The sequence below is a fragment of the Anser cygnoides genome, chromosome 20 (assembly GCF_040182565.1).
Source record: "Anser cygnoides isolate HZ-2024a breed goose chromosome 20, Taihu_goose_T2T_genome, whole genome shotgun sequence".
Classification (NCBI taxonomy): domain Eukaryota; kingdom Metazoa; phylum Chordata; class Aves; order Anseriformes; family Anatidae; genus Anser; species Anser cygnoides.
In genome coordinates this window covers 2,612,034-2,628,477 of record NC_089892.1, presented here as the reverse complement: position 1 = coordinate 2,628,477, position 16,444 = coordinate 2,612,034, and the positions used below count along the sequence as shown (strand labels likewise).

General features: G+C 38.5%; 1 protein-coding gene across 5 annotated transcripts in view; it reads left to right on the top strand.

The window, feature by feature from the left end:
* CNTRL (centriolin) overlaps positions 1–15,580 on the top strand; it is a 33,829-nt gene extending 18,249 nt beyond the window's left edge. For all 5 annotated transcript variants that reach the window (XM_048056527.2, XM_048056535.2, XM_066980772.1 and 2 more), the window contains 25 exons: positions 16–132; positions 547–691; positions 1,183–1,322; positions 1,969–2,146; positions 2,388–2,698; positions 3,019–3,227; positions 3,473–3,665; positions 3,977–4,107; positions 4,237–4,377; positions 4,500–4,626; positions 5,093–5,257; positions 6,042–6,201; positions 6,923–7,038; positions 7,910–8,127; positions 8,582–8,739; positions 8,984–9,057; positions 9,791–9,979; positions 10,908–11,133; positions 11,385–11,590; positions 11,893–12,033; positions 13,169–13,441; positions 13,551–13,613; positions 14,202–14,408; positions 14,726–14,833; positions 15,258–15,580. In XM_048056527.2, the coding sequence (XP_047912484.2) occupies positions 16–132; positions 547–691; positions 1,183–1,322; positions 1,969–2,146; positions 2,388–2,698; positions 3,019–3,227; positions 3,473–3,665; positions 3,977–4,107; positions 4,237–4,377; positions 4,500–4,626; positions 5,093–5,257; positions 6,042–6,201; positions 6,923–7,038; positions 7,910–8,127; positions 8,582–8,739; positions 8,984–9,057; positions 9,791–9,979; positions 10,908–11,133; positions 11,385–11,590; positions 11,893–12,033; positions 13,169–13,441; positions 13,551–13,613; positions 14,202–14,408; positions 14,726–14,809 (3,972 nt within the window). In that variant the 3' untranslated portion in view covers positions 14,810–14,833; positions 15,258–15,580. The remainder of the gene's footprint in view (positions 1–15; positions 133–546; positions 692–1,182; positions 1,323–1,968; positions 2,147–2,387; positions 2,699–3,018; positions 3,228–3,472; positions 3,666–3,976; positions 4,108–4,236; positions 4,378–4,499; positions 4,627–5,092; positions 5,258–6,041; positions 6,202–6,922; positions 7,039–7,909; positions 8,128–8,581; positions 8,740–8,983; positions 9,058–9,790; positions 9,980–10,907; positions 11,134–11,384; positions 11,591–11,892; positions 12,034–13,168; positions 13,442–13,550; positions 13,614–14,201; positions 14,409–14,725; positions 14,834–15,257) is intronic.
* The last annotated feature ends 864 nt before the right edge of the window (positions 15,581–16,444 follow it).

The window sequence follows — 16,444 nt, the reverse complement described above, 5'->3', positions numbered from 1 at the left end:
AAATTTCAATTTTAGGAATTTGAGGAAGCTGAAGAGTTCTGTGTTGAAGCAGCTCGTGCAGCTCGGGATCTTGCCCGAGCAGAAGCAGAAATAGAATTGTTACAACAACTTCTAAAACAGAAGGAAGAACAAGTAAGTTGGAGCAATGTTTCCTCTATATTATATGAGGAGGGTAAAAGAGTGGTTCAGCAGCTTTCTGAAACTGCTATATTCAGTTGTCTGCCATAGTCTTTTTCTTCAAGTTTCTCCAAGTCACAGTGTTCTTCCCTCACTTTACACTTGCAAAGAACAAAGTGAAAACCTTACTGACTAGGTTATCTGACTTAGCGAACAGGTGACAGGTTTACTTAACATACACAGTCACATAAAGATATTTAAGCCTCAATCATAAGAGAGGATGGGAAGAACAATTTTGTTGTATCAAAGTAGTATGTGCATTGTGCCAAATGGCCACTTCTTTAGGAAAACGTAAGCCTGTTTGAAAGCTTTAGTGTAGTCTACTTTAAACTGAAGTGCTTTGCTTTGATTTTAACTCATTTAAAATAGTTACAGCATGAAATGGAGAAAGCTGGTGAGAAGAATGTTGCATCAAGCTCTCAAAAGTTTGAAATAGATCAACTAAATGACACTCTGGAACAACAGAAAGCAGAAATTGACCATTTAAGATGGTTGTTGGATAACAGTGGGACAGGTAATATCTCTTATCTCCATTTCTTGCAGTTAAGCGTGAATGCAGAAGAACTCATTTTCTTCTCCGTATTTCTTACTGTTTGTGGGAAGCTGTTCAGAGCTCTGTAATTTTATTGTAGAAGAAACTGTTCAGGATACCTTTCTGTACAGTTCTTACACCGTTACATATATTCAGTCCCTAAATAACTCTGCTTCAGTGGATTCTCTGTATCTATGTATATGAAGAAAACAGCAAGACCTAACATTTCCAACGTACAGTATTTCTACAGTGCATTTGAAATGCACAAAGTACAGCTATGTAAAGTGTACAGGTCTTTGCTTCTTTGAATATATAGAACAGAAGAAATGGATGGCTAAGGTTCAGCCACAGTCCTAGCACTTCTCGGTTTCTAGCTTTTCCAGTTTACCTCTGGTAAATTTAGTTAAATTCTGAATGTTTCTGGCTTTATTATTAGCCTTACATGCTTTTAAAACCATGTGATTAATTTACAGGTAACAAGGATGAAATTGACAATTTACAAGATGAAATTGCAGTACTCAGAAATGTGCTTTCATACCAGAACGATTACATCACCAGTATAGTAGATCCACTGAAAAGAAGGGGATATTGGTATTACATGCCATCATCACAGGTCAGAAAATCAAATCCTATTATGTGGAGAGCAATATGATATGGGGAAAGTCCACTATAATCTTGCTAGGTCTGGGGAGAACTTAAGAAAAACATTGACTGGCATGGAAGAAAAATACAGAAACAACACGTAAACAAACAGGTCTGCCGACAAAGTCTTTGCAGAGCTATTTAGTGATAGAAATCTGAACGCGTGACTTGGAGGCCACCTTTCAAAATGCAGTACTGTAAATTCATTTATGTAAGAGTTTAAAAGGGACGCAGTACATACATCTGTTGGTTTCCAGCAAAGCTGTAGATACACAAATCTGGATTTTTATTTATTAATTTTTTCCTTTGGTCACTTTCTACTGTCATATTGGTAATAGTTTGAAGACAGCCCTGCATACTGACAGTTCTCAGACTTTTTTCCCCCATAGCACAGGACAATTTTTATAAAAACATTACTATGTATATCACTTGCTTGATAATATGAGAAAATATATTTGAGCTCTTTAAAGCAGCAAAATGTTTGGAAATAGGGAAAGACAGTTATGTATAGCATGTTCTTGAAAAAAACAATGTTTTAGAATGCCTACAGCTAATTAATTATTTTACCTTTATTATGTAGAGTGGGGTACCTCATTAACACATCTTTTTTTCTTTAGGCCTCGACTCCTGCTTCCCACAGCACAAAAGATTCTGGAGTGGGTTTACTGTGTCCTGGCACATCCCCGCCTATGAGAGGGCATGGTCAAATCAGAAAGGAAGACTTACCCAATCCAAGAGGATGTTGGTTGTATTCACCAGTCAGAAGTAGGTTGTACAAAATGAATCCTGATAAAGGTAAGTCAGTCTCATGGTCTCAAAATGTTCAGGAGCATACCAAGCATGGATTTGCTTAGAGTTCATAATGAATGTTTTTGATATGCATGAGTGAATTACAAATGTTTTACTGCTGAACTCATTATTTAGTTCAAGCAGTGTTTATTATTTTTGTATATATACTGTGTATTACTTTGAAGTGTGCATTTGAAAGATGTTTCATTTAAAAAGTGATTAAGTAACTTTTTTTTTGTACATAAAGCTAGAAAAACAAAAGAAGATGATAAAGGAAATGAGGAAGCTCATGTTCATGAAGACCCAGCCTTTGTACAGCCACCTGGTACAGTTATTTACACAGCCCTTCCAAATGGTGCCCCTGTACCTCAAGGAACCGTGGTGTATGGCCCTCCTCCTGCAGCTGCAAATGGAGGCTCAATTGCTCCTGGATCTGTTATCTATGGCCCTCCTCCTGTGGGGGCCCAGGTTGTTTATGGCCCTCTTCCTCCGAACTTTACTCTACCACTCATTCCTGTTGGAGTACTTCACTGCAATGTGCCTGAACATCATGATTTGGTAAGATACAGAGCTGTAGGCTGCAGGTTTAGCTGTAGGCAATTGACTTATGAATAGATTAGGAGCATCTTTTACTATATGCTTTCTTAAATGAGGGAAAACAATAATACCTGACTTCTACAAATTTAAAAGTTCATTTTTAAAAAAATCTTTTCTAGCAAGATCCTGGATCTGAGAGAGCTTGCTAATAAGAATGCTCTGTCTTCTGTATGTAGTCTGGTGTCTGTTATCTGTAGGTGCTCCTGTGTCTCAAAGCCCTGCTTTGGAGGGCTGAAATAGGAAAATTAAGACTTATTTTCCTGTTTTTCTGTTCTGTGTAGGAGAATGAAATCTCAAGGTTAGAAGATACTGTGCATCATTTAAAGTCTTGGAAATCCAGAGATAAACGGTCAGGGACAGCTGAACATAAATGCAAGAATGAGGTGGAAAAATTACATCAAAACATAGATGATCTTCTGCACGAAAGAGAAGAGCTGGAATGTGAAGTAGCAGAGCTGCGAAGAGCAGCTCAAAAATATAACAAACGCAAGTAAGAATATTGCACTAGAACATGTAGAAAGTCAGCATGTGGAAATACCTAAAACTTTTAGTCAATTTTGACACCTTTACAGTTAATGTGCTTGTATAGTACATAAAATGGAGTAACTACAAGAGGCTTCTGGGCCTCTACAGTTAATGTGCTTGTATAGTACATAAAATGGAGTAACTACAAGAGGCTTCTGGGCCTCTAACATTTCATATTTTAATGCAATGTTTTTCTTCCTGGTGTTTTAGGGACTTCACTGAAGGGTATACTGAAAACCTAATGGCAGAGTTACAGCTAGAAAAATCTCTTAAGCGTCAGGAAGATATTGCAGAGGAAATTGAATGTATAGAGAGGACACTTCTAAAACGACGAGCAGAGCTTAGAGAGGCAGATAGGCTACTTTCGGAAGCTGAAGTGGAACTTGAGAGCACACGGGGAAAGGTATGTAAAGCTGTAACTAAGTGCAGAAGGATTTTTGTGTTAAGATTGTTTTAGATGGAGAATGTCTGCTTTTTGTCTAAGCCATTTATTTTTACTTGTGTAACCTGCAGCCTTTTAAAAATGTTCCTATTTTAAAATAAGCCCTGGGATAATGTGTGCTAAAAGAAAAATGTTTTGGTCCTTGCCAAAGAAGAGGATGCTTTCTTCTATTTTTTTTTTCTGGGGCAAGAGGAGACAGCTAACCTGCAGATTATAGGTGTGCAAAGGGTAAGATGGAATTGTGTTGTCTCAATCTTCAATTTTTGCTTTAGACTAAAGACACTATTCAAAAGTACAATCATGCCAAACAGCACTTGTCCCGTACTGAAACTGAGGCAGAGGAGCTGGAGCGAAGGGCTCAGGAAATGGCCATTAAACTTGTGAAAGCAGATCAGCAATTAAGGTACGCTGTTCTTGTGAATTTCTATTAAACGTGGAGAAGAACAAGATTCTTTCAAATATCAAGATAATGCTTTTGGAGAGGGGAGAGCTGTTAAAATATTAATATGAAATGGCATAAATGCTTCTTTAGATTATTACAGGCAGATACAAGGGATTTAGAACAGCATAAGATGGAACAAGAAGGTATTTTGAAGGAAATCAACAAAATGGTGTCTGCAAGAGACTCTGAGTTCCAGTCCTTAAACCAGAAGATAAAAATGCTGACTGAAAGGTGAATTTATCTTAAATTTACCTTAAATAATATTAGATATGCTAATCATGACCTTTTCTGGTAAGTTACTGCCTAATTATATTCTTGTTTGTTCTGAACCATGCTTTTATTCTCACTGTCAGTCTTCAGAAGCTTCAAGGAGATGTTCAAGTTGCAGAAGGCAATGAAGAACATCACCTCCAGATCCTCAGAGAAGCAGAAAACATTCTTCAGTGCAAGAAAACTGAACTGGAAAGACTGAAAGATCAGGTAACGCGTATCTGGTTAACTGTGGACTATCAATTTTACTGTTTTTAATGTAACTGGGGAATCTTATGTTCCAAACTACCTCGTCTGAAGAATTTAATTCATAATTTTATGTTAATGTTGGTAATTTGAATTTTTCTTGACTTGTGATAAGTATGACCCCAGTCTTGCTGGTGTTTCTGCATAGTAAATATTATTGCAGAGTTCTCTATGTTCTTATTATGCTTCAGAACACGAAGCGTAACAACCTCTGAGATACAGGACTGTGCTTGTCCAGGTCAGAACTTAGTCTCTAGCATTGGCCTTGTAACACGGGTCTAGCTCACTGCTCTGATGGAATCCTTATGTGCTATGGAATTCAAATAAATCTGTCTGGGAACAGTGCATTGCATTTATTTTTGTATATTTGTGTAGCTTCAAAAGCCTTCAGATGCTTGTTCTGTTAAATTTCTGAATTTCTACATTATAGGTTACTGCTCAGCAACAAGAGTTGTTGTTTCTGGAGCAACAGTTAAGTCAACGAAAAGAGCAGCTCCATGCCCTTCAAGACTGTATTTGTCAAAAGAAAGGTGACCTCAAAGAAGCTCTTCGAGATGGGGAGACTGAAGCAAATGAAAAACAACGCCAAATAAGAGTAACTCTGATTTTTCAATTTATTATATCTTTGAAGAACAGCAAAAGAATAAAGTATCAAAAACATTACAGAACTTCCACAAAACTAGCTCTGCTTTCTATATCCTCCCCAAGACCACTGAAAAATAGGACAAGCAAGTTTACAGTTTTGTGTGCTTAAGACCAGGTGCACAGATGAGAAATAGAACTCTTCTAATTTTGTTAATACTTACAGATTGGTCCCTTGAGAATGAAACTATATTGAATAGAAGTCTCTGAATGACTTACTGTTGCTGAGGCAATCAGCTAAAGCAAATCAATCTGATTAGCGTGCATAAAATTTAACAAAGCTGGCATAAGTCAGCTGTCTGTCTCCTTCCTTCCCGTTTGCTTGCTCAGAGAGGCATCTATACTTTCTTGTGGAAGAAAGACTTTACTAGATTTGTACTCTCAGCACTGAAATAAAAACAGGATCAAAATTATTTTTGGGGGGGTGGGGGTGGTAGTTGAGAGGATGTTTTGTCTGGCTTCCTGTTTTAAGGCATACCTACTGTTCACTTGAATTATGCTGTTACGGTGAGATTTCTAGCTCAAAATCTTCACAAGACTAATGCTTTAAATTGTCAACTATAACTGTAGTTATATTAATTGTTAACTGTAACTATAAATTCTGCAATTAAACTGTCCAGTTTATAGTTGACAGTAGACTTTTAAAATATATTTTTAAATATTTACAATTTATTTAAAGAAAAAAAAATCAAATGGCAAATATTGACAGTCATTTTAACACTGATACATTTCCACAGGAAATAAAGCTGCTTCTGAAGGAGCTTACTGTTGAGAGGAAAGAACTGGATGTCCAAATAAATGAGAAAAGAACACAGCTTTCATTCATAAAGAAGGATATTGGAGAAGAGGAAGAAAACCTTCAAGGAATACTTGGGCAAATTGCTAAACATAAGATAGGTAGGTATTAATCTGTGCAATTTAAATAGAAATACACTCTAAGCTGCTAGTCGTACATCTGTGTAGTCATCTTTTCTTCACTCTTTTTAAATATTGTCCTAGAGAGAAAGAGTTCTGTGTAACTGGTGTAGTTGGAGACTCAGACTCTCCAGTACGCAGTACAGAGCTGACCATTTCTTTGTGTTTGAGTTGAGGCTGTGCTTAGTGCTGCTTTGGTTTTGGGACTGGAGTTCTTCATCCCAGTGAGAAATGTAAACAAATCTACCATCAGGACCAACTGGTTAAGTTTGCGTTCTGGTGTTACATGTTTGGGAGATACCAGCCACTTGTGACACGCTGACAGAAGAATTAAACATCGGTGCAAAGGGAAATGGAGGATTGCCCTTCCAGGCAGTTACATCCTGTCAGATTATGGGAAATATAATCAGCGTTAGCTTGCAAAATTTGTACTTTCTGAAAAAAAATATTTGTCTGTCAGGTACTTGTCCCAGAATAACGCCCTAGAAAACAGGAAAAACAGGAGACCTAGGGACCTGCAACATTCCAGTGGAACAGCATCAGATAGAACACTTGCTGTGTCTGCCACAGCAAATGAAAATGTAGTTTTTACAGGGATGATATCAGCATTGTCCTTTTTTCTTTTTTTTCGTAATGTCTTTTTAAAGAATAGAATTAATTTCATGTGCGTGCTAATAACCTTTGATTTTTTTCATCTTATTAGAACTGAAACATGTTCTGGAAATGCTGGAGATTGAAAACAATGAACTTCAAGGTTTGAAACTACAACACGACCAAAAGATCAACGAACTAGAAAAGACTCAAGTTGCAGTTCTAGAAGTGAGTATTTCTTTTATAGCTAGTACAGCAACTGGAAGAAGAGACCTGCATGTTCTGTGGTTCTATTAAGATCTGGGTGACAGAGTCCCTGTGCTCTTAAATCTGAGTCACTAGTTTGATTTCAGCTTATCATAGAAAAGCTTGCTTGAGCACTTTAAAATTATGGGAATTTTTTGGTGCATATACGGGAAGGAGGGTGAAAAAGAGGCTCTTCTGTTATCTGCAGAATGATGAATACAGTTTTCTTAGCATTAGCTTCCATATTCTTTTATCCAAATTCTATCTGTGCCCTCACTTACAAAGTTGGTATGGAAGACAGCGTACTAACTCAGCTGGATGATGCTTTCTATAGCTGTAAAGGTATTTCAGCTCAGCTAGTCTCTTCCTATTTTGATGAACGCGGACAGGCATTCAACTTTGCCACGAGCACGCAGGAAGATCAGTGGCATCCATTTGGCAGCCTTGTAATAGCTACGGGATTGTTAGGTCAGAGCCCAGGATAACACTTCTTTACTTAGATGTGTCAATGTAGCTCTTTAAGTGGTCATTCTCTCAAAATCCCCGTGATGAAGGGATTTGCTACTCATCTTAGGGCTGGGAGAAAACTATAGTGATTAAGCTATGAAGGAACGAATACTTGCACCCTCATCTTCCAGTTGTTATCCTAATATTCATGCTAAAGTTTATCATAAATGCACTCAAATGAATCTGGCACTTTAAACAGTTCCTCCCTCTTTTAATGCAGTAGTTACAGAGTACTGTATCTGCCTGCACATGATCTGTGAATGAAAGGTTTTTAAACTGCTGCAGATAAAGATGTTAACTTGTTCTTTTTCACCATATGTGTTGTTCACAATATTTTCTTTCTTAGGAGAAGTTGAAATTGGAGAATATTCAGAGATTATTTCAGTGTCAGCAAGGGGAAGTAGATTGGCAGGAACAACTACTTGAGAAAGACCGTCAGGAAAATGAACATCTGGTTTCTCAAATGCGCACTCTGCAAAGTAATATCGAGTCTTTGAATAAAGAAAAGCAAAAGCTTGAAGAAGACTGTCAGAGTTTGGAAAAGAAGTTGTCACAAACCAGAAGGTGTGAGGGGGGGATATACATTCTGCGAAGATCAGAAGTGATGGGAAGTGTCTTGAATATCAATTTATCCTGGTTAAAAACATTACTGGAAGTCTGAGGTGCCCTACACAATATGGGAACCTATCTATTCTATAGAATACTGTAGAATATGTCATTTCTTACGCCCTGCGGAGGCTTTATTTTAAGTATGTATGTCTGTAGAATGTCTATAGCAGACTTACAGAAGGTATGCAGCAATTGAAGCTGCTGAATGCAGCAGCATTTGTTACATCCTGGCAATGCAATGAGAACGTTATGAAAAGCAAGATGTTAAGTCTTAAAATGAGACTTCTCTTGTTCTCATGACTACTAAGTAACATGCCCTTGAGCTGAAAAAACTACTGAAATGCAACTGCTTTTAGAGTCCTCACCATGTACTTCCAACAAACCGAGAACATACATTCACATTTTACAGAGACTTGATAGCTACTGAAGATAGCAGCAGAACTGCATTGTCCAACGTAGAAAAAATGGAATTGGATGTTAAAAGCCTGCAGCAGGAGATAGATCTACTGAACAAACAAAAAAAGTCACTGAATGGAGATATTACTGTTGTACAAAAAGATCTTCAAGGTAAAGATCAAATTTTCTTTTTAAGCTGTAATGTAGTTTAAAAGAATGGCATTAAAAGGCACAGTGTGTGTAACTGTACTGTATGATAAATGGTCTGTTATGCTCAAGTATCTACAGGCAGAAGGTATTTAATGTGTCAGAAAGATGGAAACTTTTTTATTCATTTACAAGAAGAGAAATTTTATCTGTCTAGTTACTTTGTGGATTGCTGATTGAAAATGTCTTTCTTCAAATGTTTTTCTAGAAAAAAAGGAAGAACTAGAAATGCTGAAAGGAGAACTCAGTGACTCCAGGCAACGTCTTCATCTGGTGGAACAGGTTAGTTTTTGTCAAATTTATGCTTTTTCTTATGTAGTGACTAGATTGCACAGAAACAAGGGACCTTTTTTTTTTTATCACCGTTGATAGTCCATTGCCTGTCTCTTCCTGTAAGCACATTATCTTGAAATCAGACACTTTGCATAGCTAATAAACACTGTCTAGTTTCTTTGGTCTTGCTGAGTTTGGAGTGATTTGGACTATGACAGGTACCTAACCAGGTGATTCCTATTTTGTTTTCCATTTTTGAATATGAATGGAAGTGGCAACTGTGGTGAGGCTCCCTGTCAGGCTGTTACTCCCAAATGTACCTAACGGGAGTGTGTGGGTGGGGTGGGTTTGTGCGGTGTGGTGGTGGCAGCTTGGTGGGTTTTGTTGTTGTTGTTTGCATTGATCTTTCTTGAAAACAGTTCAGGTATAGAGGCAAAATCAACCTGTTTTACCGTTTGTTTTTGTGTGTTTTGTTGTTGTTTTTGTTTTGTGTTTGTCTTTAGCAAAGACAATTTGTTTTTGTTTTAAAGTGCAGTACAGCCTTTACTCTGGCATCTTTAAACTTAGGCATCCTGTGGTTCCTATTGTATTTATTCACTCAGTGCCTGGTTTAAAAAGAAGGTAGTCTTTCAGTGTGTTTAGGGGTGATCAGTTATTTTCTTTCAAATGCAAGCCTGTTGAGCCAGACACCTGTAACCTTTACCAGCTGGTTATGTCACTTGATTTTCTGTTTATGTTACAGGATTTGAAAAATAATAAAAAGCATCAGGAAGAGCTGCTTAGAGAGCAGGCAACCCTGAAAGAAGATATCCTAGAAAGTTTAAAGAAATGTAACAATTGCCAAGAGAGACGGAAAAGGAGGGAGAACCATTTGCAGAAGCTCCAGAAAGAGATCAAAGAGAAAGAAACAGAACTAGCCAAACAAGAAGCGGTAATGAGCCTGATAATGTGTCTAGCTTTTGCCTGGCCTCTAAAAGTAATGCAGACAGAAAAGCTTTCGGTGCAAGAAACATGAAGTCTCATTTCTAGAGGAATAGCAATGAACACACAGCTTCAACATTCAGTTATGTCTTAGTGAAAGCTACTGTGTCCCAACAAAGGACTGTTCCTTCTTGGCAAGGTCATCGTATACTGGACTGATAACAAAACCAGTAAAATCAGCAATGACCGCTGAGTGCATGAAGGGCTAGTGTAGTGGCAGGCACTGTACAATGTTGTATGTGGGCTGCTCTTGTGTTACTGGTACAGATGAGGGAATGGGCTGGCGCAGATTATTCTCTATACTTTTTGCTTTGTCAGCTGACAAAATATAGCAGCTAGATATAGTTCAATGAATTTCTTCCCATGATTTTTATTTCTCGTGGGAGGTAAGTGAACAGTTTAGTATACCTGAACTGATGAAATGTATTTCAAGTGAAACTAATCAAAACTTAAGTCCAGCTGTATTCTAGAATTCAAAAATTAGCATCAAGAAGTTCATGGTCCTCTATTCCTGAAGTTTACTTTTGATTTTGAGTGGATTGTTTGCAGCTAGTTCTTGTTCTACTGTATTTCTGTGCAAAACCATCAGCTGTTTGTGAAAACTAGGGCTTAATCATATATTCCTGTAGTAAAATTAACATATGTTGGCCGAGCAGTTTCAACAAAGTCTTAGCCAGAAGAAGAACTGAAACTGTCCTGAAAAAAAAAAAAAAAAAAAGGAAAAAAGATGAATTTTGTTTGAATTGAGTACTATACTACATTTCTTCTTTCAGATTTCTGATGTTTTAACTTAGGTCTTCTGGTGATGGTATTTGTTCTTACTGAGTTGCTGCTAGTTAAAGTTTGAATTGATGGGATCTCTTGTTTGTTTTTGCCAGATTCTTCATCAGCTCAAGCAAAATTCAGAGTGTGAAGGAAAAAAACTGGAAGAAAGTACTGCTAAACTGAAAGATCAGAAACTACTCCTGGAAAAGGAACTAACAGATCAACAAAAGAAACTGGAGCAGGCAATAGCAAAAGTAAGGCTGACAGAAGAAAACAACAGGAAGCTGGAAAATGAAGCATCCCAATTCGCAGCACTTGAAGAAACTATCAGAAAATACAGTAAGATCTGTTGTACAAATAAGTCACTTGGTTTTAATTCAGCGCCTGGATTGACTCTTGATCCTTAAATTGATTTGTTGAAAGAACTGAATTTCTAAAGCAAACTGGTTTTCTGTCCCCTCCCACCTTGTGCCAATGTTTTTCCAAACAGTGTTTGGCAGAAAAATGTTTGAAACTATCTTATGCGTATGAAATGTACCAAGGTATTTACACTTCTGCTAATCAGTGTTTATTTTAAATGTTGATTACAGAACATCAGATCTCAGAGAAAGAACTACAGTTACAACAAAAAAATAAAGAAATTCAGTCTCTTCAAAAAGAACTAGAACTCTCCAGGTCTGAGCTAAACCACCTCCAAGGTCAGCTGGCATCAGAGAGGAAAAAAACAGAAAAACAAATCTTGAGTCTGAAAGAAGCAATGAAAATGCAGAGGACACAGCTTGAAAGAGAACTGCGAGTAAGCCCTGATTGGATGGGGGGAATATTGGAAGTTTTTGGTGATTTTTTTGGCAAAATGATAAAAAAGCCCCTTTTATTGCAGGAAGAACAAAAGTCATGCATTATAACTTCATGACTAGACAGAACTTGAGGCAAACAAATTCTGGTATTTCTAGACTGTGCTGCAGAATACCTCTCTAGTCACTTACTTTATGCTGTTTTTACCTTTTAACTTGAAGAAATTGTCATGTGTGGGTTCTTTTTATCCATTTTTCTGAAGTGAGTGCTCACATTAAAGACAATCTTTGTGCATTTTCCTAGGAACAAAAGCATGAAAATAATTGTTTGCAGAGCGATATAGCAACTGCTGAACAAGTAGCGCACCATAACCGGGAACGAGCCAAGCGTCTTGTTAAAGAGCTTGGCCAGATCCAGCAGGACTATATGGATCTCCAGAACCAGGTATAACTGTGTAGACAAATCTAGGCAGGCTGGAGGGAAAGCTGTCTCTTCTAGACAGGGTTATATTGTGTTGGTTTTGAATCTCCTCCTATGAAGCAGACTGACAGTACTTAAAATTGCTATGCAATTATTTATTTATTTATTTTTCTTCAAATCTGGAAGGTTACGCTTTGCTAACACTGAGTAGGACAGCTCAGTAATCCTGGTTTAAAAACAAACAGACCAACTCCAGCCAGTCAGTCGGGTGCTGAGTTTTCAGTCTAAGGCTGCCAAGCTCTAAAGCAGTTCTTCAGATCTTGGGGGTCAAGGCGGAGTGGCACAACTGCATGGTTACCTTCCCGTCACACGGTAGAGAATTACAGGCCCTGATTAGGCTACTTCAAATGGGTCGGTCCCTCTCGCCCAGTGAAGTGGTGCCTGAAATAGAGACCGTGTCTTTTAGGGATGAGCTGAGGATGGTGGTGGGGAATCCTTAGCTATTCCTTATAATAATTAAATCTGGATGTTACAAAGATACATGGTAACTGTACTGTTTCATTTGCTGTCAGCTTAATTTATGTAATGTCTCAATCAAGAACTAGGACCGTGGCTCCTGTTTGCATTAAGGTTTGGTCATAGGACGCTGGCATAACTGGAGTCATAATGTATGTAGATCACTAGATGTTATCAAAGTTCAAAGCTACTCACTGGAGACTTAACTTGGTAGTGCCAGCCTGGACCAGCATTTTCTTCTTCTGTTACTAGCTGTAATTTAAACGGTGATTCCACATTGTCCCACCTTTAAGCTGTTTATAAGTTGTTTGTAAGTCCTTTATAAATCTGGTTCTTCACAGAAGTACATTTTTAGTGACTACAAAGCGTTCGAGGAAGGCTGTGCTAGGTCAGAGTACGAATAGGTTTAAGTTAACTGCTTGTGCCTTGGTAACTTTCCTCTGGTCAGAGCGACTTCATAAGCAATTAAAGTTAATTTCAGAATCAAGGCTGTATCTGCTCAGAGATTTTATGACTTCTGATTTTAATAGTCAAAGCATAAACACTTCAGAGGTAAGACTTGTTCAGTTACACAGGAAATCACTCGGGATTGATGCATTTGTAATGTGACAGCAGCGTAGCAAGACTGTGTTTTATGTCGTAGGTTAAGACTCAAGAAGACCTGGAAGAGAGACAAAGGGAAATACAGAATACAGTAGCAATGCTTAAATTGGAGGTTGAAGATGAAATTAAGATAGGGTTTAAATCTTCAAGCCCATCCTCACCAGAACCATTGGAAGATCTGGGAGCATCTTCTGCCGTAAAAAGTCTGCACTGTGAACCTGGTAACTTAGAGGAGACTCTTCCATTTGCTGCTGCTGACAAAAGACTGTTCTCACTGGAAGAAAAGTTGGATTTTTCTAAAGTCCTCATAATGGTAAAATGCTTTCAGAGAGTAGCCCTCATTCATGTTACAGCTGAGCGTGTCCGTATCGGTACCTCTAGCTGTAGTGCTCAGTTGCTGAATGTGCTTTTGTTTCCAAAAGGATGAACAATGGCGTGGAGAGGCTCTCCGAGAGAAACTGCAGCATCATGAAGATCGGTTGAAGGTGGCGCATCTCTTCCCCATCGCACTAATACGTCCGTTAGGTCCCTTCCAAAAGTAATCTAAACGACAGAGTGTGGGAGATCCTTCTCCAGCTCGTCCTTATCTACTCTGTCCATAATGATGAACTGCAAAATACCTTTGGGTGTCTTTTTTTAGGTGGGAATAGTAAAAGAAGGCCTAGCAACTGTTATATCAAGATGAATAATGTTAAATTAGTTAATTGTAGTTGGATTTTTGAGTATTCCAAAATGTTTCCATCACTTACAATATACTGTGGTATGTTAGCAACATGAAAATCTACAGTTCAGGGGCACCTGTGACCATTTTAGGCAGATACAATGGCCAATTTCATTTAGTTGCCCCTTCAAGCAGCTAATGATAAATGCCAGATGAATACAGCTTATTTCTGACTTAAACTTATTTTTAAATAGTTTACCTCTTTATTTGCAAAGCCATTGCCAGCTGCTTGTGATTCATGAGACTCTTAACATTATATCCCTAATGGTTTGACTTTAGGTCATCAGACTACTTAAATATAGTCTTCAAAATTATACTAACTGCATATAAATAGGACTAATGATTTATTTAGGCTCAGCTCCGGCAGTGCATGTCCAAGCAAGTAGAAGTATTGATCAGAGGAAAACAACAAACGGAAGGCACCCTTCACAGCCTGAAGCGACAGGTTGATGCCCTGGATGACCTGGTCAGCAGCACTTCTTCAGACTCCCTGTTTCTAGCCCAAAGCTCATCAAGTCTAGCATCTCTTCATGATGCTCTGAGTTTAACAAAAACACAGGTAATGGTCTAGTGCATACAAGAATTCTGATTGTTTTGAAATGTTTCTCTCTCTGGTAGTCTGTTACACCTATGGGTTTACCATCTGGAGGCACGAGGCACTGCAGGGGTTTTCTGTAGGTGGGGCTACCACACTACGCTTGGTTGCTTCACCAGTAACTTGTTAGAGAAAGCCTACCTCCTACCTGCTTCAAAGATCACTTTTATACTTACTTGCTTCCTTACCTTGTGTTTTTTAATCCATTTTTTTCTTTAAAAAAAAATCTCCTTACTACTTGAAGACTAATTTATTGCTCAGACTTCTACTGCTTCCTCTAGGGTGCTCTGACAAGACTTGCACACGTCCCTGGCAGGCCAGCAGGCGTTCCAGTGGTGTCTCACACATGGCATTCCTGCTCATGAGAAATTTCTCAGTAAAGTCCAGAGGTAAGAGGGATTGCTTCAGCTTAGTTTGCACTTAGAACTTGTTTGTAAGTGTCTTGAATTTTGGGGCTTAGGAGGTGATCAAGGAAGGGGGAGGCACAGTACTGTTCCCAGACCATGTTGTCTTCAGCCACATGAAAGCACTCCTCTCCTGCTTCTAATGATTCCTCTCTAATGATTCAAATAAAAAAAATTCAAGAACTACCCTACGTCAGTGCTCAGAGAGCAGAAAAGCTTTAAGCACACCTACAGCTACTTCTAGGCCCCTGCCATGCAGCAGGAGTTAAGTCTCAGGACATGCAAAGCATCCATGCAACTGTAAATGGGGCCTGTGCTGTACAAGCCAGTACTACGCAACAGCCAGAACTGGTCACACACCACCACCTCCTACTGATGTGCAAACCCACTCCTGTCACTCGTTTTCTAGATCTACAGCTGTGCTCCTTGGGACTGTACCACCGTCTACTGCTTCTGAAGACTTCTACCTCACTATTTTGCAAGCCTTGGTAGGAAAGGCATTTCCCAGCAATAACAGCTCTGTACTGTGAAGTTTTTGTATGACTAAGGGAGCTTTATGTATATATGTTTTTTAAAAAAACTTTAAAGATGGGTTTAAGGGTATCCAAAACATTTATTTAAGTGTAGGTATGTCAGTTTACATTTCAAAGAAAATTTTTAACAAGGACAGCTGTCATTTACATGTTGTCAAATGCATGAATATTGCAAATAAAGCTATTTTTGAGTACTTTCTTAAATTTCAGTGTCTAGTGCTTGCCTTTTCTCCTTTTTCACCTAAATATTGTTTTTTAATATGTATGCTGCAACGTTATTAGTTCTGCAGCCTTGGATGAGGATGGCAGAAGCAAGCCCTGAGCCCCTCTCTCCTAGAGGCAGACCGCAAGCCTTGTCAAACACCGATATTTAAGTAGTATGTTACTGGCTGCCTTTTGTGACTATTGTTACACTTCTCTGAACAGTGGCATGCATTGCTTTTCTGAAGCACAGTCATATGGTTTTTAATTCTGCACAAACTTGCAAGCAATATGATTTTAACTAAAAAAAATTTTGTAAATGAAGAGCTCAAAGCCTTAGTGCAGCAGCAGCAATAAGGCACTATGATACAGGAGACCTTCTACATGAGCAGGCCACATGCACCTCTGTGCAAAGCAGGCCTGTCCCACTCACACAGCCTAAGGAAAAAGTTGTACAAAGGACTTCCCAAAGCTCCCACCCTCCTTTTATTTGAGACAGGCTTTGAAGTTGTTCTCAGACTTGCCCTCTCATCTACATTACTGATATGTAACATTTTTTATGCAGCAAGTGTCACATTTCACTAGGAGCGTACACTGACACACTCAGCACTGGCCTATTTGTTCTCCAGGAGTAGAAGACACTGGCAAAAAAAAAGCCTGTAAAGTTCTTACCCTGAAGGTCTCCTAAAAGTTAACACAAAGCAATTAAAGCACAATTGCCATCAGTACAAGGGCACCTTGCATAACTTCCCTCTTCCAACAATTTAGTAAGATACTTCTCAAAAAACAGAGACCTGACTGCAGGTGAGCAGAACTGCCTGTTAGCAGCTTAGGCAAGCCAGCTGCAGTGGTGGAGGGCCTG